A 23,020-nucleotide genomic window follows, 5' to 3' on the forward strand; every position below is an offset into this window, starting at 1 on the left:
CTTGATTAGGTGTGGTAATGGTTAAGTCATTCCCGTTTCTAAATTCTATTCCTTGTTTTTTTGGTGTCTAATCTGCATTTCAAATCGTAGCTGAAATTATAAAATGAATATCGAAAAGTGGAAATCATATTTTTATGGCAAATGTTTTATTTGGTGGGAAGAGTATTTATGTAAATATATGTTAAAAAGTAAATGTAGTTTGGAATTAGTATGTAGAACAACACAATTACAAAAAGCATTATAAACAGTACTGTATATAAACATCGTTGATGCATTCAGTCATGAACTACAGACAGAATAATACGGATGTTCTTTAGGCTTTTAGGTAATATTGAATATTTAAAACACACACACAAACAATACGGAGTAAGAAATGCGCTGAATGGTATTGCGGTGTGACATTTATGCTCAGAATTTGTATTCTGTCCTTTCGGCAGATTTCAACAATGCACAATAAAGGCATTGAACGCGGGCTGGATTGGGATAAAAGAGAATTGTCATAATAAGAAGCAGCAGACGGCCGACGCATGAGGAGAGCGATTCTCTGCTAAATCAAATGAATTGCACTAGTGGGGAAACTGATTGCGATCTGTTTGCAGCACACAGTGTCATACTGTAGTTGGGTTTAAAAGAGTAATTGTTTTTGCTGGGTGGCCGGATTTGAAAAGTCCTGAAATAGGTGTCAGTTTTAATAAGGCAACGTCTTTCCCAGAATGAAGGAGGAAGTACGTTTTCTTCGATTTTATGCATCCGTTCTGTTTTTGACCGCTGGCAATGTTATTGTAGTGATTAATGTCCAGGTGATAGATACAGGCTGTTATATGCACAACATTCTCTTCCTCTTGGCTTACGTTTATCTCACTGTTGAAAGCGGGCACATAAATGGCCCTCCCCAGTAAATATATTATTTACTGAAATGCAGGAAATTTGTTATGTCTTCCAGAAAACAATTCCCTCAATATTTTGTGGCATAAATTGAAAGCAGGCTTTCAGTTCTTTTAAGCCAAGCACAAATGAAAACCACTCGTCTCGACGTCCAGTCGTTTTGTTTTTGAAGCCGAGGCGCTAGGGGCAGAGAGTAGCTAAAGTGAATTTCTTCCTCTTAACTGTACTTGAAAATAGAAGGCAGCTGTTGTGTTTTAGGGCGCCGTCGTATTTGCATTATGATTGGATGTCGTGACCAGTTGCAATGACAGAGAAGTGAAGAAGAGGCCCTTTAAAGTGTTAAGGGTTTGTGAATAACACATTTGCGCTCATGCCATGCCACAGGGACGTGTGGTCCTGGAGCCGATTAGCGTCGTGGCATGGGCACCCCAATTACAGCTTCACAAAAGCTAACGTCTTCTAGCTGGACGCCAATGGAAGTTTCCGCCTTCTCTTTGAAATCAAGAGAATTAGATAAATATGGGTAAACTTAATGCGACATGTTTTCTCCACCAAGTATATGCCTGCCGGCCTTTTGCCATTCTGTAATTCCCCAGAACCCCCAAAATTAAAGCCAGTCAGACAAAAGACTCCTCCTTAAGCTTTGAAGGCTTTCTCCAGGAGAGACGGTTTGTGTTTGACACGTTTCGCCGAGTGGCGTTTCTGTTCTCTGTCTCCAGTTAATGTCTTGCATGCGGGTATTTTAATTTCTTTGGATCCCTGTAAGTTTCTGTGTGTTTTATTCCGTGGCATTATTCCACGGTCGGGGTGGGCATGCACGTTCCCATGTTGAAACTGACAGGAAGAAGGTGCCTGCTTATTTGTATTTTGTTTTAAGCACATTTTCGAGGCGTAATTTGATTACGGAGCATCTGTTGTAATGCAATCAACACGCTTCCTGTTGTGGATAGCTGCGTTTTGGGCTCGGGTACGGCGGGTGGCTCCGTCGTAGAGACAACAGGCCTCACGTGCGGGTGGCTAATGAACGTCCGTGTCTATGTGGGTCAGTGGCTAACGTTCGCTTTTCTGTTCCTACGTCTGCAGGTTCCCTCAAGACTGACAGCTTTGCAGATAAACGACCCCTCCTCGGTGTGTGCAAGAGCTCGGGTTCTTCAGGGTGAGTGTGTAACAACAACGACACATCCAGCTTGGCCAGGCGTGCATCACATGGTGCTGGATTTCATTTGTGTTTTGGTTGTATTCCAGCTACACATACATTTTAACACAAGGTCCTTTTCTTCTGCATGTCGTTTGCAAATTGCTGATGATTTTCTTAGTCAGTTTATTTTAGTAATACTAAAAATACTATTAATCTGTAAACTATATACAATAAACATTCTGTAGTAAGGCTTTTAAACTTTGTACAGTTTAATTCAGATTTTGATTGCTATATAGACCAATTTTTAAGATGTAAACACTGGTCGAGTAGCACTGCCGATTTCAGTTTTTATTTATTTAATTGTATTATTCTATTAATCTTACATATATAATGAAATATTAAAGATTTTGTTTAACATTTTGATTTGATTCTAAATGTCGTATTTTGTTCAAACATTAAAAAATTACAACAGGAAGTTTTTCTGGGGCAGCGTTGCACCAACATTTTTACCTCTTCCAAAGTGGTCTTTAGTCTTATGTTCAATAAATAAAGCAAACAATATCCAAATAATACATAATACATTCACATAGCCTACATAGACTTATGGCAAATATGTTTATTTTTACTTAATTTTTACTTCACTTGATTTTTAGATGAATTGTCATATGATTTACTTTAAGGGAGAGTTCACCCAAAATTGTGTTCATTTTCTCGCCCTCGAGTTGTTCCAAATCTGTATACATTTCTTTGTTCTGGTGTAAATGTTAGGATGAACTGTTACTTTCATTTGATTAAAATGTTTAATCGTTCACAGCCTGAATCTACATTACATTTTTCCTGCTCGACTTCACTTAGTTTGGAGAATAGGTTGAAAACCTTTTATATTATATATTTGAGAGACCAGTTGAGGTTGTATACGGGTAAAGATGTTTTGGTTTTTATAAAGATTTAACGGGCTTCCATCCATCTCTTTGCACGCACAGCATGAGTGGAAACATCTAAAAGGTGAAGTCCACGCGTCGTCTGGTTTATACCGTTTTCCCATTTTAAATGCGGTCTATACCCCGAACCGCAGTGTGTACGTGTGTGTGACATTTCAACGTTATGAGGTACAAATCCTAAGTACATTTGAAAACCTGTAATTTGTTATACATAACAACCGGCATCAAAGGCCTCGACTGAGGGGCCAAGGAGTGGACTGCAGACAGACAGCCAAACCCTGAACGACTGACCCGAACGGCTACGTAGAGCGACCCCTTGACAGAAGCACTTCTTTCTGTGAGAAATATATTCCCCTTAAGGAGAAAAAGAGAGCAGCACGCATCAGTAATTGGCTCTTCTTCCTACGTCTGCCACCTCTAAAACTAACGCAGCAAATCTTAACTCAATATTTCCTCCTGAGGAAATAAAAAAATTTCTTCAGCACACTTTGATGAAGACCACCGTCCCAGGCGTTCCAGGACCGGAGCTTTGCTCTGGCTGTCCTCCTGCAGCCAAACGCACCGTGTCCTCCCAGACGGAGACTCTGATGGTTTGGCTTTGTGTTGGACTAATGCTGAAAACATGCCTTGTGTTGAAAACCATAACCGTTCGCCTCCGGGTGAATGGTGTTGCCGCTGCTACGTTCCAGTAGAAGTGTTTGGTAAATAGCCTTGCTCTGTATTTTCCCTCTTCTTTTTTTTGCATGGCTGCCGTGTGCTGGGTTCTTTCCCCTCACTGAAATAGTTCGTAAACTTACCAAAGTCCTCACACGATTTTTAGTATGTAATCATTTCGAAATAACAGCTTTTGTCAACCGCCAGTGTGGATGCTGTCTTGACACTCAAATGGAAAACAGATTGCAGTCTTGGCCGATACAGCGCTGCTGGTTTAGAAGTCAGTTCACTCAGCTTTAGGCTTAGATTACAAGATTTGCAAATTAAAGGAAAACCAGAAAGAGGAAAAAGCATGTGTGCTAAATCCTTCGTTGCGGAATTCCAGCCAGACACACTCGACGTAATTTTATCAATAGGGAGGATTATGTCTTAAGTCCAAACAATGTATGGATCTGGTGATTTTCCAGAGCACATACGGTACCCTTCGTGCGGTGCTACAGCGTCGGTAGGCTTTCCAAATTAGCAAGGAATGCACGTGCTATTCCATCCACCTTCAGCTCCCACTTCGGAGAGGATTTGATTTTCCACAGTACCTTTGTTATTATTTTCTTTTACTTATAATTAGGGCTGCAGGTATTAAATATATTTTGGTTTCTGTTCTCTCTCATACAGAGTGCATTTTGAAGCGTCAGGTCTTGTTTATTAACAAAGCACATTCAAAGTTAACAGAAGTTGACTGGTTTTAAATGACCTAACATCAAATTTTGAATTCATGGGATTTCTGAAGTCCTTGCTAAATTAAAACCATGGGTTGAAAATATAAACAGCATGAATAAATAAAAACAAGTTCAAGACATTTGAAGGCATAGTTCACGCAGAACACAAAAGATGATATTTTGAAGAATGATGGTAACCAAACAACATTGCCCCCATTGACTTCCACTATATCGACACAAAGCTGCAAAAACATTTCTTAAAATATCTTCTTTCGTGTTCTGCAGAACAAGGAGTCATATACAGGTTTTGAGTGCCATGAAGTTTTTCTGTGAACTTTTGCTTTGAGTACAACGGAGTGAACAGAAAATCCATTGACTTAAAACGGAGTGTTCAGCTTAACCCGCTGACAGCATTAAAAGCTAAGAAATTGGGTCTTACAAGATGTATTTTAGTGTGGTGTTTAACCATTTGTGAGAGAAAAAAGGGAATATGTTTGCAAAGGGTAAAAGTTCAGCTCTCAAGAGCCCTGCTTTTGTTCTCTGGGTTGTGGAGAAATTAAGTCGTTGACCAGGCAGAAAATAGTGCCCTCTCTTCCTTCCCCTCAGATTTCCAGATCTCCATGGAGAGGATGAGGATGTGTGTGCGTGTATGTGTTTTTGCAGTCCTCTAATGCAATCCCCTGTGAGTGTTGTGGAGATTACAGCTGGACTGCTGTCAGGGGCAGACGCATGAGGTTCAGTCCAGTTCTCCTAGCGTAAAGCCATTATTTACTTTTGACACTACATTAACCATTTAGAGTCTGTGATATTAATCAATATTAAACATTAAACAATATTTTTTGGAGGATATATTGACAGAAAGCAATGTAATATAGTATAACTATGTTTTCAGAGGTGTATAAAGACCTTACATAATGAAGCGTAATGTTTTTGTTACCTTAGAATGAGCTATTTCTATCTACATACACAGCAGGAATTCACCATGTTGTTTCTGCAGTAGCCCTAAACGAACAAACTGCTCTAGAGCCCATTTTTCTTTACTACGTTATCTTCTTCGGCAAAGAAGCATAAACGCGATGACATCTTAGTCCTGTGAGACTCGTCGTAGAGCTTCGAAAGGGAGGGTGGAGTGAACCATTGATTGCATTTCCAAATTTCACCACTAGATGCTGCTCAAATCACCACATTACTCCTGTAATGTAATTGACAATTCTACAATTTTTTTTAAAAATTGACAGACAGTTTAAAACACTTATGGTCATTTAGACAGAGACACCGTGCTTGGTTATCTCTATTTTACATTTATTTATTATTTGGCAGATGTTTTTATCCAAAGAATCTCATTGTGTTCCTAAAATCGTAAATTAATGATACAATGTTGTAATTTTTTTTCTTTTTTAACCATGACCCTGCTTGTTCTTTGCTAAATCTGTATCCATGTACTGAAAAGTCCTGCTGGCACACACTATCTGCTTATTAATTACACAAAAGCTGGGAGGAGTGGAAAACCAGTTCTCTCCAGTGACTATTTTTAAAGCGATTTAGCTAAAGCCTACTGTGCTATTAAGCTGTGCTTTTCATTGCATTTTATTGAGATGCAAGGGATCCCTCTTAAGTTTATTAAATGATAAATCTCAGTGCATTTGTATTGGATGCTGGATCAAAGGGGATTGGGAAGTGATGCTTTTAGATCCTATGACCTTGTTACTCTCCTGCCATCACACCCGGAACTGTGAGGTCTTTTGGCTTGGTTAGAGCAGTCATGCAGAGATGATTCTGCTAGTTGTGGGATGTTGTTATGCGTTCATGTGTTCATGTTACAACTTACATTTTTAGGTAGGGCTTCCCCAAAAGGGTACATTTTGTCAAAGTTGAATTGCAAATAGAGATAGTTGATGACAGAGACATGTCCAAGCTCTTCTGTTTAAAGGTCCAATGTGTGATTATTTAAATTCTTTTTTGCAGGAGGAGGATCTATTGACAGAAATGCAAAATAGTATAGACTGTTTCATCTCAACAAAATTAACAAACCTTATTGCGTATGCGCACTTTTGTGACCCCAACTTAATTCCAGTACACATGCACAAACAATAGACTGCGTGTAGATTATTTCTGATAAGAATCCATTGAAACCGGGCTGAACCATTACTTTGCTTAACTTGTCTCTCCAATATTTGGAATTTAGACTGCGATACCAAGCTCAACCGCTAGATGTCAATGTACCATACAGTTTGTTTAAATGCGTCAAAACTACAGGACCCATTCAACAAACTGTTTATTTAATCAATTGAACTTTCAACAAAATTCAAAAAATCGTTTATTTAATACAATTATTATAGAATCAAATTAGAGGTGTCCTCAATTCTGATTTGACTATGTAGATCCTTAGTCGTCACATCTTGCCTATAGTCGACCAATGGTTGAATCGCATGCACGTGTGTGGTTACCGGGTGGTTAAGAAGTGTACAGCGCAATATTGATGCACCGAAATAAAATCAAAAATGTATTTGAATTATTTATTATAAAGGTATATTCTGTTCTAAACAAATTTTCTAATCAACGAAATAAGCCAGATTCATGTTGCACTGAACCGAATGAATGTGTTTAAGTGAAATGTCTGAAATGCAGGCGAACAAACGGGAACACAGCACGTTCATTACCAATGAACTACCAATAAAGTTACTTTATTTACTGCATGTAAAGAAGGAATGCAATAAGCATCTTACCATTTAAACAGTCAAAAAGTCCATTTCACCTTTTTTCCTTTCTCCATCCTCCGGACACGCACGCTCTCTTTCAGTGCAGAGAATGACAAGTTCTGAAAGTCTGCGCCGTACTTGCTATATGCAGTGATTTTGGATGTATTACTTTGTATCATGCAGCTCTAAGCTCCGTATAAGTCACTAACACTTTGTCTGTAAATGCATGTAGTTTATTCATATTTATATGCCCAAACATTCAGTAAGTGTCATATGTTTGGAAACGGTGTACACATTCATTTGTAAGTCATCTGCGGGTGTGTGCGGACCGTGATGCCATTCTGTACCGGTTTCACAGCACAGAAGACGCATGTAGAGAGATGCGATTCTGCGCAGGTTCATAGCCAGACCTTGGGCTCATATTTCGGTACCAAACCGTAAAAAATTCACATTTCTTTAGATCATAAATAATATTTTTGGCGGTACAGTGCATGTCTGTCTGCTATGTAACTGCCCATATAACCAAAATGGCATGATGGCAAAATGGGATTCCCCATTGCATCACACCTCTGCGAAGAGTCAACTGTGAGATTGGTTGTCGAATCAGGCTCCTCCTATCGAAGCATCGAATCTTTGACTATTTGGGGTCACCCCTAAATAAAATAATTAAATAAATTAATGTTTACATAATTCAATTAAATATAAATAGTTATATTATTAGACACTAGCCAAACACAGACCGGAAGTTAACTGGGGGTCAGACGCGTCCGATGAGACTGTCTATACATAACTATGTCTTCAGAAGTGTATAAAGACCTTACATAATGAAGCGTTATGTTTTCATTGCCTTAAGAGCCTAAAGCCTTAAACTTTGATTCTCAGTGAGTTAAATCAACTTTTGGTAACTATCTCATCGATGTTCTTATACGTTCAGATGTGCACTTTGCATATCTGCCTAACATCATCTTTAAGCTAAATAATATGGGATAAGAATAAGGTGTGTGAGTAAAACATGGCTGGATTTTTGGTTGACCCCGTCCTTTAAATCATGGAATATGAGAGGTTCTAATGTTAATTGATTAAAATGTGTGTGTTTGTCTTTCTTTACCTGTGTTTGCTAATGGCTTCTTATGTAGACTTTCAAAAAGATTAGATGAAATAAAACATCTTTATGATCATGTGTCTTCTGAGATGCCTAATTCCTTATTTTGGGACAAATGCAATGTTCAAAGGTTAGTGGTCCCTTTTTGTGGTTTACTTTCTCTTTACACATTTGTCTTATTTGACCATACATACATTATATTTAGCTTTCAGTGTAATTTATGGTATAGGCGTTATGATCCGCTGATAGATTTGACAGACACGATCTTCATTCTTACAGTCATGTTGGAGATGAATGCATTTCCTTCCCAATGATGGATCCTCCACCGTTCAAGTTATTTGGAAAGTTCAGGCCAGGTGCATCATTGGCTCTCGGATCATCCCTGTGTGCTCTTTAATGATCAATGGATAACCACATAACTCATGAACTCAGAGGATGGGAATCTCGTGGCTTTGAAGTTTTTCAAGGGCACTTGTCTCGGATAGCTTTTCCATGAGCGTACAGCTCCTTATCTTTCCAATTAATTGCAGTGGAGGCACACGGTCATGTAACATTATCCTTTACATGATGGTGCAAATTTAGGAGTAATGTGCAAGCGTATTTTCTTAAAGAGATCAACGTTTTGTGCTTTCTTTCTTGTGGCATTTTTGTATATTTATATTGGGATGTTATGTCCTGCAGTGAGATTGTAAATTTGAACTTGCATTACATCATTGCTAATTTTGTTATAATTGATATGCATGCTTTAAAAATAGTTGGTCACACTTCAAAGCTACTTTAAAAAAAATAAGGTTATACATAAATTCATTGAGGAAAAGTGTCAAGTTTCCATTCATTTCGTTTGAATGTGCAGTTTCTCATATTAATGTTGAGTTCCTATAGAGCAGTATTGCATACTTCGTATCTTCGATGAATATTTCATTTGATCACGTTTGTAGAAGATAGGTACAGCTGTACGATAATTTCCAAAAAGCCGACGACCTCCTGGGGGTGTGCGAGGAACTAGCATACAATACATCGCATTATCCCTGCAAAACTGTTGAGTCACGATAAGTTTGTGTTGTTTACATTATACACATAGGCAGCGATTGCCAACAATGCACATACATATTACTCAGTTTTACTTGCCTTGTGTGGTTCATGTCCGGCATCTTTTAGCACTGGGACCGCTCCATCTATCGGTTTCAAACGATCTGCAAATTCTGCGTTATATCCACCTTTTATAAAACATCCATCACTGACATGCCGTGAACAAACAAACACACCTCAACTTCTCTCACTATCGCAAGAGTAACGAGCTGCAGCTGCAGGCCCACAGCGCAGCCAATCTTGACGCAGCGCAGCCAATTTTGATAATAGGTGGTTTTTCGGGAGAATTGCCAAATAAGGGACTAAGAAAAGTTGTTACGTAATGGTTTTTCATGTTCGAAAAAACTTTCAGAAACTTATACGAACCTTGGGGTGTATAGAGCACAGAAATACTACGTCATACTTCCAACTTACCATAGTTTGCCACCGTCTACCATAGTTTGACAATATAGTGTCCAATCCCTTTAACATTTGATGCCTATAACAAAAAGTCCTTAGGCATGTTTCAAACTAAATAAAGGTAGGTCCCTTGATTTCAACCTTTTTATGCATTTGACCTTTTCGGTAAATATAGAGAAAAAGCTTTGGTAAGCATTAACGAAATCCCGTTTACCCACTGACATCTATGATCCATCCGGAAATTTGAGAGAAGCCGCTTTCAGACCTGTCTGTTACTCTGACCTGCACAGTCAAACAGCGTCTGTTTCATCCTTTAGTAATTAAACGCTGTAAACACCAGTACACCAGCACCAGGGCCCCTGCAACAGGCTCCTCATTTCAATGTGTTTCCAATATGCATGTGAATCTGCGGAGAGCCCAGTGAAAGGGGAGGAAATGTATTTCTGGCAGTGCTGCAGACATGGAGCTGCGGTTGAACTTTTTACCCTAATTACTTTCCCGCTAATGCCCACGGCGTGCTGGAATCAAAGGGCCCCCTCAGGCCCCAAGAAGCCTGTGATGTGGCCAGCGTTTGTTGTGTGTTGAAGCTCGGCTTGAGAAAGACAGGGCAGAGAGAGAGAGAGAGGGTGCAAAATTGTGACAGATTTTTTTCCTTCTCGACAATGTCTCAGTTACCACCCACCTCACTTGTTGCCTACAAAAATAGAGTAATTGTTTTCATCTGTGTTTTTACATTACCGTACTTGGAAATAGCTGTTATAAATCAATACGAGGCTGGCTCGAGGGACTCGGCATGGTCCAGAGATCATAGCTGTGATTTGTCTGTTTTTTCATTTTTCTCAAACACCTTTTGAAAAGAAGTATCTCACATTTATAGCATCTGTTCTCCATGTTTGTCAAATGATAACAGAAAGCTGAGAAGGGAAATGTCAGGGTTTTGCCTTATCTAATGCAGTGTCACAGCGGGTGGGTTCATTGCAATTTTAAGCGTTAAAAACTTTAATCCGCTTCAAATGTATATTTATTCCGGTTTAATTTATGACACATTTATAGAGTTTAGTTAGTGAATTAAGCTCATTATGTCTTGTGGTAGTTTTCGCAGAAGGACAGCTGGCTTTTTGGTTTAAGGCTGAATTTGTTTTTGCATGTAATTGTCTGTTCGTATTGAGAAAGCTTGTAAAGTCACTACAGCCGAAACGTGATGATGTCGCCTTGTAAATGGATTTATGTGCTGACACTCCTCTTCATTTCCAGATTTCCTATTTTATTGGTTTTGATCGGTTTCCATTCAGGTTAGTGAAATGATTTAAACATCATGATGTGAAAAGCGCCAAATGGTTGTCTTATGGGCTTCAGAGCCATGCTAAAATATAGACATCAAAACGTTTACGAGATTATAAAAGTGATGAGTTGGCCAGCCTGTGACATGATGATGTTATGCGTATAATTGTAGCAACACATGTTTACAGTGATAATTAAATAAAACCTAAACCGTATAACTGTTAATCTTTCATGTGAGAGTGACTTTTCCAAACTGGTCTCAGTGTCAGATGAGGGAGGCAGAGTCCAGAATCATTTTTTTATTGTCTTTCCATGCCGAGGGGAGATGGCTTTTACAGGTGCCCCTCTTGGAAATGTTGTGAGATTTTACCCAGCTGTTAAACGGGTAATTGAGGTTGTGGATATTCGTGTTTGAAGCACTGCGAGGTTGTCACTTCAAATGAAAGGTGTTGAATTTAGCAAACATGAACCTGTGAGCGAAGTACAGTAAGGTTCATTATGTGAAATTGATTTTACTGTTACGAATAAAAAGATGTAACTTCAAAATGGTCAGTTTTTTAAAAAGAAATAACTTGGTTTGGTCAACAGTTTTCTTTTATTCTATTCTTTTTTGTTTTTGAAATTATGCAAGAACTTTATTATTTAATTAAACTTGAGATTTACAGTGTGTGTGTATATATATATATATATATATATATATATATATTAACTTGCCCTTTCCTGACGAACTGGTCAGAAATAAAGTGACCGAGACGAAATGGCACGTCAAAAAGTCACCGGGGAGGTCCTGATATCTGTGCTCAATATCACCTAAAAGTGTGCTTCGCCGAAACTCTGATATGATTTTATAACGATAATTGAAATTTACTGACGCTTTCAAATCGAACTCTCGATTTTCAGCGAGAGGAAATTCTATTATGTCGAACGTGCGCAGCGTCCATTAGAAGCAGGCCATTAGTTACAATGCAAAAAGCCAAACAATCGAAGCAGCCAATTTGATGATTCTTTTTTCAAGGCTATCATTGTCCCATGAATCAATCCGGGAGCATATCATTTGTGTCACATTGGCTCTAAAACGCTTTAAATTGGATTGATCTGACCCAGATTATATTGAAATCAATGAATAGTGGCTCTGAGACAAGTTTGAGAAGTTAAATGCCCCTATTAATCTCCGCGTCTGAATTCAGAGGGGGTTTTAGCTAGGCTGATAATCCCTTTTGTAGATAGTCGTGTCTCTCTCACCGTGACATTAAGGATGCATGGCTGTGAAAGGTCACCGTCTGCAAGTAGAAATGCAGACTAATAGCTTTTACAGATTTTTGCTGTACTTTTCATGGATTTCAGAGAATTCATACACTGTCTGTCTCTGTTTGTTTTTAGTAACACGTCAGTAAACCTTCCAGTGTTGTATGTTTGTTTTGAGACAGGGTTGTTGCAGATGGCATGTATTCAAGTCTGCGGTGGCTGTTATGTCTTAATGGATTGCGACATCAACACACACGCTGTAATCTAGCCCTGTCTAAACCTGCACACTCAATATCCCACAGGAAGATGCTCGGTTCTGAGCACAATGAAGCGATATCGGACTAACCACAGGTCAGTTTTGCCACGCAGCTCTACCCCTGGTGATGTGCAGCAGCCAAATGGCAGGACTTGTGGGAAGACTCCATCCATCACCGATGGATCTCAGACACTGAGCCGCAGCTGCAGACTTGACCCCAGGCCTTTTACATGCGCTGCTGTGTGAAGAGCGGACGTCCACCACACACAGCAGGCCTTCTCCTCCAAGACATTATCATACAGCCTTAAAAACATTATGTGCAATCTGTCCATCCTGACCTCAAGCCACAGTACAGAGGAGAAGTGGCTCATATGGCAGCTGTCTGGGCACAAACTCAAAGTAGAGCCTGGATTGGAAATCGTCATGGTTTCGCTCAGAGATCACTTACTGTCTGTGAAAGTAATGACAAATTAAAACCGTTTCTGGCTCTTCATCACTCGGAATCAAAACGCTGAAGTATTGAAGGGTTTGACCCGCCGCAGCTTTTTTCATTTATGGTTTAAATACTTCCATGTCCTACAATTTGTGGTTTGATGTCTTGGCTGGTTTGTTAAAAGTGATATGTGAATGTTTGAGGGGAAAAGTAGTTTCCTCAACACTTGAGATGTTTTATTCAGTGCTTGCATGCATGTGAATTAAGGATGAAATAATGAAAAGGGATGATGTCTCAAATTGACAAATTAGATTTTTAAGCAGTAAGTTGGAAAATGTTGTGTTTTTATTACTTTTAGGTGTTTGTTATTTTATAATAGACACGTTAAAGTAATACTTCATCCAAAATGAGCTCATTCATTCATTATCGTTTACCTTCTTCCGCAGAACACAAAAGAAGATATTTTGAAGAATATTGTGTAGCCGTCACCCATTCGCTTGCATTAGTTTTGTATCCATACAATAGAAGTGAATGGGTGCCAGCGCTGTTCAGTTACCAACAGCTGTTGTGTTCTGCAGAAGAAAGGAAGTCATTACTTAAAAAAAAATCATGGAATCATTTTTTAATAATGAAATTACGTTAAGTGCATTATGAATATGTACACTAAAGTGAATTGTTGCCTATTTAAGTTATTTTCCCTGTATCTGATCTATATCCCTGCACAGTAGAAAGCTGTGTGCAATGTGCTTTCTATCATAGCTGCCCTTATACTGAGTATCTTAGCAATGTGGCTTTATTGACCAATCAGAATACAGGACCAGAACCATCTTATTTTATAATTATAATGGCCCTTTTTGTCACCAGTCAAAAGACAATCCTGAAACCTTGCTTTTACCAGAGCTGTACTGCATTAGTAGCACATTGAGTAGTGTAACAGCACTATAATGTTGCACATGTTATTGCCAAATGCTAATCCATGATGCATGACAATATTCACTCCTTGTGAAGCGGCAGACAGTCGGTCGAATAAAGCGTCAGGCACAGCGAAATCATTAGCGGTTGCTTCCAAAGCCAATTGTTTTGTCAATAGGGAACAGGCTATTGATCATCTTCATTTACGCGCCGTGCTCGATCAGCTCTGAGCCGGTGTCAATAACCCTGTCTGTTCAGTTGTAACTTACTCCGTAGTTAGACCCATGACATCTTTCCTGTATACACCTTCGCAACAGTATGTACACGAAGTCGTGGCACCCACTAGATATCTGACTTGTGGTGTTGTAATCCAGTTCGATTGGGTTGGACAATGATGTTATAGATATAGCAAAATCCACAAGAGTGATCTCCACCAGAAAGTTCCCCTTCTTACAAGGTTAAGATGGTTAAGCTGCTTGAGGAACACCTAATGAAGATTAATATCACCGGCACCACTTTCACTTAGCTCCCATATTCCTTTATAATATCTGCATCGTACTGAGGGATTCATAGCACCACTTGGAAAACACTAGATGTGGATTGGATGAAACCCACATTTCTTAAACGAGCACCGTGGCTCAATGTGTTTGGAGCGTGTGTGCTAAGTCACAGCTCCAACTGGTGTCCTTGATTTTGTGCTTACGTTCACATTTAATATGGTTGTTTAGTCTAACAAATCCCTGTTTTTAATGTGCGTTGCAGGACAAGTCCTCCTTATTGTTGTGTGGACCTTTATTCCCTGAGGACTGGAGAGATGGTGAAGTCGATACAGTTTAAAACGCCCATCTATGACATACATTGCAACAAAAGGTGCGTCTCATAATTTCCATACTGTTATTTGATTTCTGTGCTCTTTGCTGTATAAACATCAATGCTTTTTTATTTAAATAACTCGATCTCCATCTCTCTGTGGCCGCAGGATCCTTGTCGTTAGTCTTCAAGAAAAGATCGCTGCCTTTGACAGCTGCACCTTCATGAAAAAGTTCTTTGTCACTAGTAAGTACTTCACGTTATAGATGTGTCTGCTGAACTTGACCCTTCTTGACCTTCTTTAGTCGCCGACGAACTTTACCTCTTTGATCTGGAACTTTCGCAAAACAGGAAACCCAGTCTTGATTAATCCCCTTCACAGACTGGTTTCATTAAAACTGCAGAACCCCCCCCAAAAAAAACCATCATATCACGATACGTGCTGTCACACCAACGGCGTGTCACTTCACAGGGCTATTCCATATCAAAGCTCATCCGCAACTCCACAGGCTTGCTTGTTTATACGGACAGCCTGTGTTCAACAATGTGTCAAATCAACACATTACCAGGAACACACTGTGTCGATGTACCATCACGCTGTGCAGCCGAAAACAAACAAATGCGTTATGTTACACATGAAAAGAAAAACACTTCCTCTCCTCCAATTTCCCATTTCAGTGTACTAATTGTATGTACTTTGACCTATGACCTCAAAGCAATAGTGAAAACAAATGAGTTTTCATCATAATTGTTGAGTATATGTATATCCTGCTTGACATAAACGCTGCACCCCGGTTCGGACGCGGTGCACGTCTATCAGCAGGACCCCATGTTTTCCCAGTTCTCCTGTACATAATCATTCTTCAAGGTTTCTGAGAGATTCAGAAAAACAAACAAGCCATGTCACCATGTGAAACCAGGCCTGTGCTGCCCACTTAAGCAATCGTCTGTTGTAAATTGCCATTAGTGTTGTTTTAATGGCTCTCATTGTCTATCCGACTTCCCCGTCAACGTCTGCGCCACAGGAAACGGGCGCGGTCAATAACCCTTTACATCATTAATCGCTTCTCTAAAGCTTCCTCGATATAAAACGACCAGGACTAGACCTATTTTTTAAAGTGACAGAGAGCAGGCATTGAAAAATACAAAATGGGAAGTCGGTCTCCACGCAGGCACTGAGCAAAGCGTGTGTTCCGCAGGCCCGTTTGTTGTTTCTCATCACTTTCATGTTTCTTGAGGGTTTCGAGGGAAGCGTTGAGTGAGGTCTTCTCTTTCTAGCTGGAAATAAATGTGAGGTCGCAGAACAATGGTGAAAATCCCCCGGCCCTACACACAAGATGTGTTAAACATACGTTATCTCACTGCATTGGCTCCCTCAGCTTGGAAAGACACAAAAGGCTTTTGCATTGCTGCGTTTGTGGCTTACCTCAAGCCCCATTCACCCCCAGTTTCAGATCCTGCCTGTACAGCCTAAATTACCGTCTGCGTATATTTTATATTCACTACGCGCTATAAATTGCTGTCAGCGCGCTTCACACTGTGATCTGCACTTGCGTAACCTTTCCATGTGTGTGCGCCTGTGAGGACAGAGAAAGAGTGATGTTTCAGTGCTTACTAAATAAGTCCTTACATTTTTTTAACTTAGTTATTCTGTCTAAATGGGTCTTACAAGTGAAATGACTGCATCATTATAGCGTTCTCATTCTGTACTGATTTTACGGGTGTATTGCTCTCATGGGTCGGTATGTCTGGTAGGTAATAAGCCGAGGAGCCATCCTGTGTCACAAAATGCCATAACCCCTGCTTAGCCTCTGGTGTTATTGTTAACCCTAAGCACTAAAACGCTAGACTGTAAAAGAGCATCCATACTTTCCTAGGGAGGATGCAGATGTGATGGATTACTTGTGAGCTGTATTTAGTTTACCTCCACTTACTGTCTGTTCTCTTTTGTTTTGTAGGCTGCTATCCCTGTCCTGGGCCGAACCTCAACCCTATAGCCTTGGGAGGCCGGTGGTTGGCGTACGCAGAGAACAAGGTAGCACAAACACCCAGTTTTTTAAAACGACACCAGATGCAGCCAAAACACCACTCGACTCGAGCGACCCAAATGATTTTCATTACATATCGCACAGATCGTCATTCAGGCAATCTACGTTAAATGGACAGGGAATAACAATGTAATGTGACATATTATTATTAAGTACATTTTTAATTCGCCATCGTTCATGGTAATGGGTGCGGTCTGTCTGCCTCTGAGAGCCCAGTTGTTGCCTAATAATGGACATATGGGACGTTGTGCATCTGGGTAAGGGTAATGAGTTTCTGGCCAATGGCAAGCGAAGTGTTGAATAGGTCTGGGACGGAGACCCTAGAGAGCGTGCGTCGTAGAATATGGGCTTGAAGGACTGTTTGTAGTCCTAATGGCATCCTCTTACTCACCGTGCCCGCCTGCAGACGTCCTGGCGCGGGCTGTGACAGTCCTCTGTGGGTTAATGAGTGCAGGGGAGTTGAAAGGTTCTGGATGATAATGTGACTCTGTACTGTCTCTGTTTGTGTGTGTGTAGCTGATCCGGTGTCATCAGTCCCGTGGTGGGGCCTGTGGAGATAATGCCCAGTCCTACACTGCCACTGTCATCAGTGCTGCTAAAGTGAGTATCACACCATAGACACACTCCACAATACGGAATTATTGTCACCTCACAACCATGCTTTATAAGCAGTCATTTTTTCAGAAGTCATTATTGATAACGGTTGCAGTTATAAAATAAAAATCAACTTGGATTGGGATACTTTATATGTTTTTAGCTTGACTATACCTGTTTTCTCAAATAGGGCACCAAAAGCAGGGTCCAATATGAACTTTACAGATTAAGTATTTATTTTATAGATTTAAATTTTTGTATAACAAAAACATATTTTTTTTATTATTGGTTTAAATATTCATTTTAATGAGAATTTTAACTATTTAAAAATTAACTATTTTATTTGTATTATTTGTAAAACGATTTATTTTATTTATTTGATTCACTATTTATTTTATCTCTCTTTATTTAACTATTTTTTTTATTTATGTAACAAATTATTACTATTATTATTTAACTAATAAATTTGACAAGTGTTATTCTTGGGCCCTGACTAAATATTATGTAGCTCTGCAAAAAGGTGTTAAATTATCTCTATTGATCATCATTTGTTTAAAGATGCTGCTTATTGTACAGTTTTTCTGATATTTTGTTATATGCAATAAGATCTATAGGTTTTTGCATCAATCACATTTTGCAACTGCTTTTTGAGACGCTTTTGTAACACACTGGCACACAAAGACAGTCTTTTGTCCTCACTTTGTCCAACACATGCTATGTCCCCACTTGCGGCATTATTTTCGCACAAACGATTTCACGCATGTCTTGCTGACAGACCTCACATTCATATGAACATTATTACTTTTGTTTTATAAAGATTAAAGCCAGATATTCTTCAGTAAGATCTGACGTTTATAACTGCGCGCGGTTGGATGTTGGTCCAAGAAAGGCACTGGCGTAGCATCCCCACAGAGTGTAAAAATAGTTCAACATGGCGATAATCCATTCATTTTAAAGCACTAAAGAAAATTATTTATAAAGAATGATCATTTTTGTTCTACCAATTATTGGTCTAGTAATCCATAAATTTAGCAAGTTTGCACATCAATGTATAGAAAGCATGTTTTACAGAACCTTGCTTGGCATGAACACAACCGACCCTACACCGTCCCTCTGTTAAGATGCATGATTTTGGATCTCATGTTAGCCGGCTCCTGTAATTGCATTTTGCGCATTTGCTTGTGTACATTCCGTCATGCTTTCTTTCCCGTTGGCCCTAAATGAAGCTCATAATCCGAACCTTGCTACCCATTTTAGCGTCACAGAGTACCAGAGAGGTCTCATGGTAGGGATTCTAAGACCCACTAGAGTTCATTTAGTGGTGCCAGAACCTCAGTGCTTAACCTTTCATATGGTTCCTGTCTCCTCTCCTGCTTGCTTAATTGATTTATTAGGCCCACATCTGTATTCCCTGGCCGCCGGCCTGATCACCGGCTAACAAGCGCTAACGGCTTACGTGAGAGAAGTGCCATTAGCCTTAATGGCGGTATACATCAAAAGGAGCACAGCAAAGGTTAGCGGGGAGAAAAACAAGGTTAAAAAAGCCTTGATACGCAGACAGGCCGTCTGCAGACGGGACTGTGATTTATAACCATCTCCTCCGCTCTGACACACGGTCCCTGTGCTGAGTGGCTCTGAGTGCGGCCGTCTCGGGGCCGGAGGGGGGGCATCTCCCATCAATCCTGTAACCCAATCACAAAAAAGGGGGAGGGAGGCTTTTGGAAAATGGAATTCTTGCAAGGCACCGATTGTGTAAATGAGTGGGATGTGACGGCAAAAGAGCCGTTGCAGGGTCGGCCGCGAGTCTGCTTAGGCGGGCCGCCCCAGGGCTCTGTTTTCAAACCTGTGCAGTTGTGAACTATGTTTGAGGTAAGTGGATAGCACAGCTTAAGCGGGGCCTCCTCGGGTTCTCACTTAATGGAGTGAGCGGGTAAGTGTTTGTATGCGTTTAGGAGTGTGTGTGTGTACGCGCGTCTGTCTGCCAAGGCCCTGGAGAGCTTAATCAGGCATTCAGGCCGAGCGGCAGCGTCAATACCTCGTGGCGCCTGTGTTTGTTGGACCCTTTGGAGAATGCTCTGACAAGCCCACTAACTGACTGTGTGTAAATTGCCTTGCCCCATCAATTATTAAGAGAAGCGTTTGCCTCCTAATTGATCAACACTAATGTGTTTTCTAATCACTGCAGTTAGAGTTTTTAGTGCTAATCCAAACAGTCCCCATTGATCAGGGGAGGCGCGGGGAGGGCGCGGGCGGTTGGTGGCAGACACTGTACCGACCGAGTCTGATTCTAGACTCCTCATGTGCCAAGTCTCGGGCTTCTCATCACAGTTCACATCGCTGAGTAAACAGAAGCTCAAACATTTTGTTAGGATGCGTGTCTTTCACACACCTGTTTGTTGACGTTGCCTCATGTGACATCAAAAACAAACATGTTTTTCTTGTAACTGCTCAACAAAATCTCTGGATGCGGGAACCTTTGTGTGCGGTATTGATTGGAGTGTCGCAATGACACTTGGGATTGGTTCATTTTGCTTCCCGCAAATGTTTTTTTTTTTTACTACTAATTGAACTTTTTCTCATATAAATATGTTTAACTAAAATGTTAAACCAAATGCACAAATGTTTAATAAATTAATGTTTGTCTGTGTTTTATAAATATAAATGATTAATCCATTCCAAAATAAATGTTTGTGTTTATATAATATATGTGTCGTGTATATTAATATATAAATACACAAACAAACATGCATATATTTAGGAAATGTCTATAGAATATTATAGGTACACATACACATATATTATATAAACACAAACATTTATTTTGGAATCGATTCATTGATTCATTGATTTGAAAAACCAATATAAATAAAAAATATGTTAAACCTATTTAAGTTCTTTGTATTGTGATGTTTTTTGACAGTGAAGCACTTTTCTGCCCATTGCTGGAATGTGAAAAAAAATATTTTCATTACTGTTGTACAATAGTTAAACCCATTCTGTTGGATTTTTTTATTTATATTAAAACAACCCTTATTTCAGTTGAATATACCACACATTCTCATGTTGTGTATATGCAATGTTAGATTTACATTTAGTCATTTAGCAGACACTTTTATCCAAAGCAGTTTACAGAGATTAGGGGGCAGTAGAGAGTTCAGGGAGCACTATGCGATATGCCATACAGGAGCAATAAAACAATATGTGCCAATACAAAGTTACTATTCTCAATAAAAGCTAGAACAATATCTGTTGATAGAAAAAATTATTTTTACCAAAGATCTGAGTATAACATTCATAAATAATTAAAATGAAAGCTTTTTTGTTGTGAATTTCTCTCATTTATATCTCTTGCTTTCCATCAGACATTGAAGACAGGCCTGACAATGGTGGGCAAGGTTGTGACTCAGCTCGCTGGAACTCTGCCATCTGGGGTGACCGAGGAGGAGGGCACGACCCACAGCGGCACCCGTCGTAGCCCTCACCAACCTGGTGTGATCACCATCATAGACACGCACACTGTGAGAGAAGGACAGGTATGAATCACTCATTATACATCATAATCTGCTTCAGATCAAGAATACACATTACCATATTGTGAATGAGCGAATACAAAACCTAGAACACTCTTGCTCTGTTTACATCACACGCTTCTCACGTTTGACCTTCATCCCGAAGAGTCCAGATGCATTCCCCTTTTCCTCCGAGATGAATAATCCATTAATCCCATTTATAACTCATTCAGTATTAGAGCTTCTCATAGCCCAGAGGGTTTTGTCATCACCTTGTCATAAGAGCACATGCTCCACCATTTGCTCACAGACTCCGTGCCAGGCCACAGTCTCCTGATCTCATGATTTAGACACTTCCTGTGGCTGTTTCCCTGTTGGCTGGCACAACTGTAGCCTTTTTAGCATGAGATCACAGGGAGGTCATGGGAAGAGCACTGCCGGGTTTGTCAAGGCCTGAATAAGTGTAAAACCAGGAGTTTTTTCTAGATCTGCTGTTAGGGCTGAGCTGAAAACTTTATTTTAGGCGTATGATCGCTTTAATAGAGCATTAGGTTTAAAGGCCAGATTTATTATTTGTAGTTCTCCCGTTCAAGGATTTTTACTTGGAGAGAGGTTAAGTTGGAACAGGTTTCGCTATCCTTTTTTCCAGTGTTGACGCTGACCCATGTAAATAGATACTCCCATTTTGTGGGCTGTTAAAGTTTGATGCTTAAACCCTCTATTCCCCAACCGGTCTACCGTGGGCTGACTCGCGTTATACACACATTCAGAGGTGTGATTTATTCTGTTTATTTACAATCCTCTGCTCTTTTTTTTATTTTAAAATGCCCCGAAAAGAGGTTTCCTGAGTTTATACCTCCCATCTCCAACAGCTTGTCGCACCAGAGCAAACCTCACAAGATGCTCCGCTCTTCCCAAAGCAGGTCTTATTTGTAGCCCTTACACAAAATAACTTTATTTAAAAATTTTTACATCTATTTTCCTTGTGACTCTGGCGACGGTCTCCGGTTATTTTATTTCCAATCTCCCCCCGCTCACATTGTCAGGGGACACGCCCCTACCCCTCATCATCATCCACCTCACACAGCTATTTGTTTCTCGCTAAAAGTTTATTTGCGCTTTGGAGCTCTCCACGCACGAGTACTTTTCCAAAGCGATAGTATATTCCCCTACAGAACAACATTGTCTGTTTTTACCCCCAATAAAAACGATCTGGTTTGTGTCACAGATGCATTTTTTGCAGTCTGAAATAAGTGTCTGGGTTTTAGAGCGAGGCTGTTTTCTGTTTGGACTGGATCCTATTAAAAGCTGCCTTGCTCCTTAATGCAACACTCCGCTAGATTTATCACTCTTCTCTCTGGCTGTCTCATGTCTGGGCTTAGTTATAATCTCTTTCATGAGCACATCTAGCGGAGAGAAACTGACCAGAGAATAGCCCCTTGTGGAGCAACGCTCTTCTCTCTCTTTCTCTCTTTATCTCGTTTTTCTTTCTTTGTGTAAAAAATGAAACAACGTAGTTTTAAAGTAGTACTAGTCAAAATCCGCCACCATTCTCTTTCCATAGTCATTTTTATTCCCACTTTGGAAAGTCAGTGGGGGCAAATTTTTAAGCAAACCAGCCCTTTAACAAAGACATGGTAAGTGATACATAAAGGGTTGATTTATATATTCACATTAAGACACATGTAGCTTTAAACCTCTGGAAATCATATTGTGGAAAGACACAAGTTTCCTCGTGGTTTGTGTGTCTTTTAACTCCTCCTTTCTTTCTAATCCTGTCTGATGCTAAGGTGTTTTATTATGTAGTTTGGCATAACATGCACATTTAGCAAATTGGAAATGTGGATTTGTTTTGATTTCTTTGACGCAGCGTTCATAAAACACAACATACGTATTTGTATCTTTATTTAAAGACTGACTGGTACTGTAGAATACCAAAATCAATGTATTTTGCAGACCATGTGCAATTTAATGCGAAAATCTTCAGTGGTAGATTAAAGTAGACGCAAGGATAATTGTTAAGCACCCGCAAGTGGCAACATGTTTAGGGCTGAACGGCACACTGGAGGTGGAATGGATGACGATCATAAAAAATGTTTAAAATGGAAAACGCTTCGTCCCATTTTTGGGTCAATACAGTAGAACACGACTTGGAACGGACGTTGTTTAAACAAAACGCCAAAACACATTTTCGTTACTGTGATTACATCGTGTGTAACTGTGAAGATCAGATTGCCCAGGCCGTAGTAATGCTATGTGTCTTAAACACCGAGACGCAAGGTAAACAAGAAGTCAGCCTTTATTTATGC

General features: G+C 39.8%; 1 protein-coding gene across 7 annotated transcripts in view; it reads left to right on the top strand.

Moving 5' to 3' along the window:
* Nucleotides 1-23,020, top strand: part of bcas3 (BCAS3 microtubule associated cell migration factor) — a 190,865-nt gene that overhangs the window by 9,255 nt on the left and 158,590 nt on the right. For all 7 annotated transcript variants that reach the window (XM_079482294.1, XM_079482296.1, XM_079482292.1 and 4 more), the window contains 6 exons: nt 1,969-2,041; nt 14,513-14,620; nt 14,730-14,806; nt 16,519-16,595; nt 17,125-17,208; nt 20,565-20,735. In XM_079482294.1, coding sequence (XP_079338420.1) covers nt 1,969-2,041; nt 14,513-14,620; nt 14,730-14,806; nt 16,519-16,595; nt 17,125-17,208; nt 20,565-20,735 — 590 coding nt within the window. The remainder of the gene's footprint in view (nt 1-1,968; nt 2,042-14,512; nt 14,621-14,729; nt 14,807-16,518; nt 16,596-17,124; nt 17,209-20,564; nt 20,736-23,020) is intronic.

This window comes from Barbatula barbatula, assembly GCF_947034865.1.
Source record: "Barbatula barbatula genome assembly, chromosome: 19".
Classification (NCBI taxonomy): domain Eukaryota; kingdom Metazoa; phylum Chordata; class Actinopteri; order Cypriniformes; family Nemacheilidae; genus Barbatula; species Barbatula barbatula.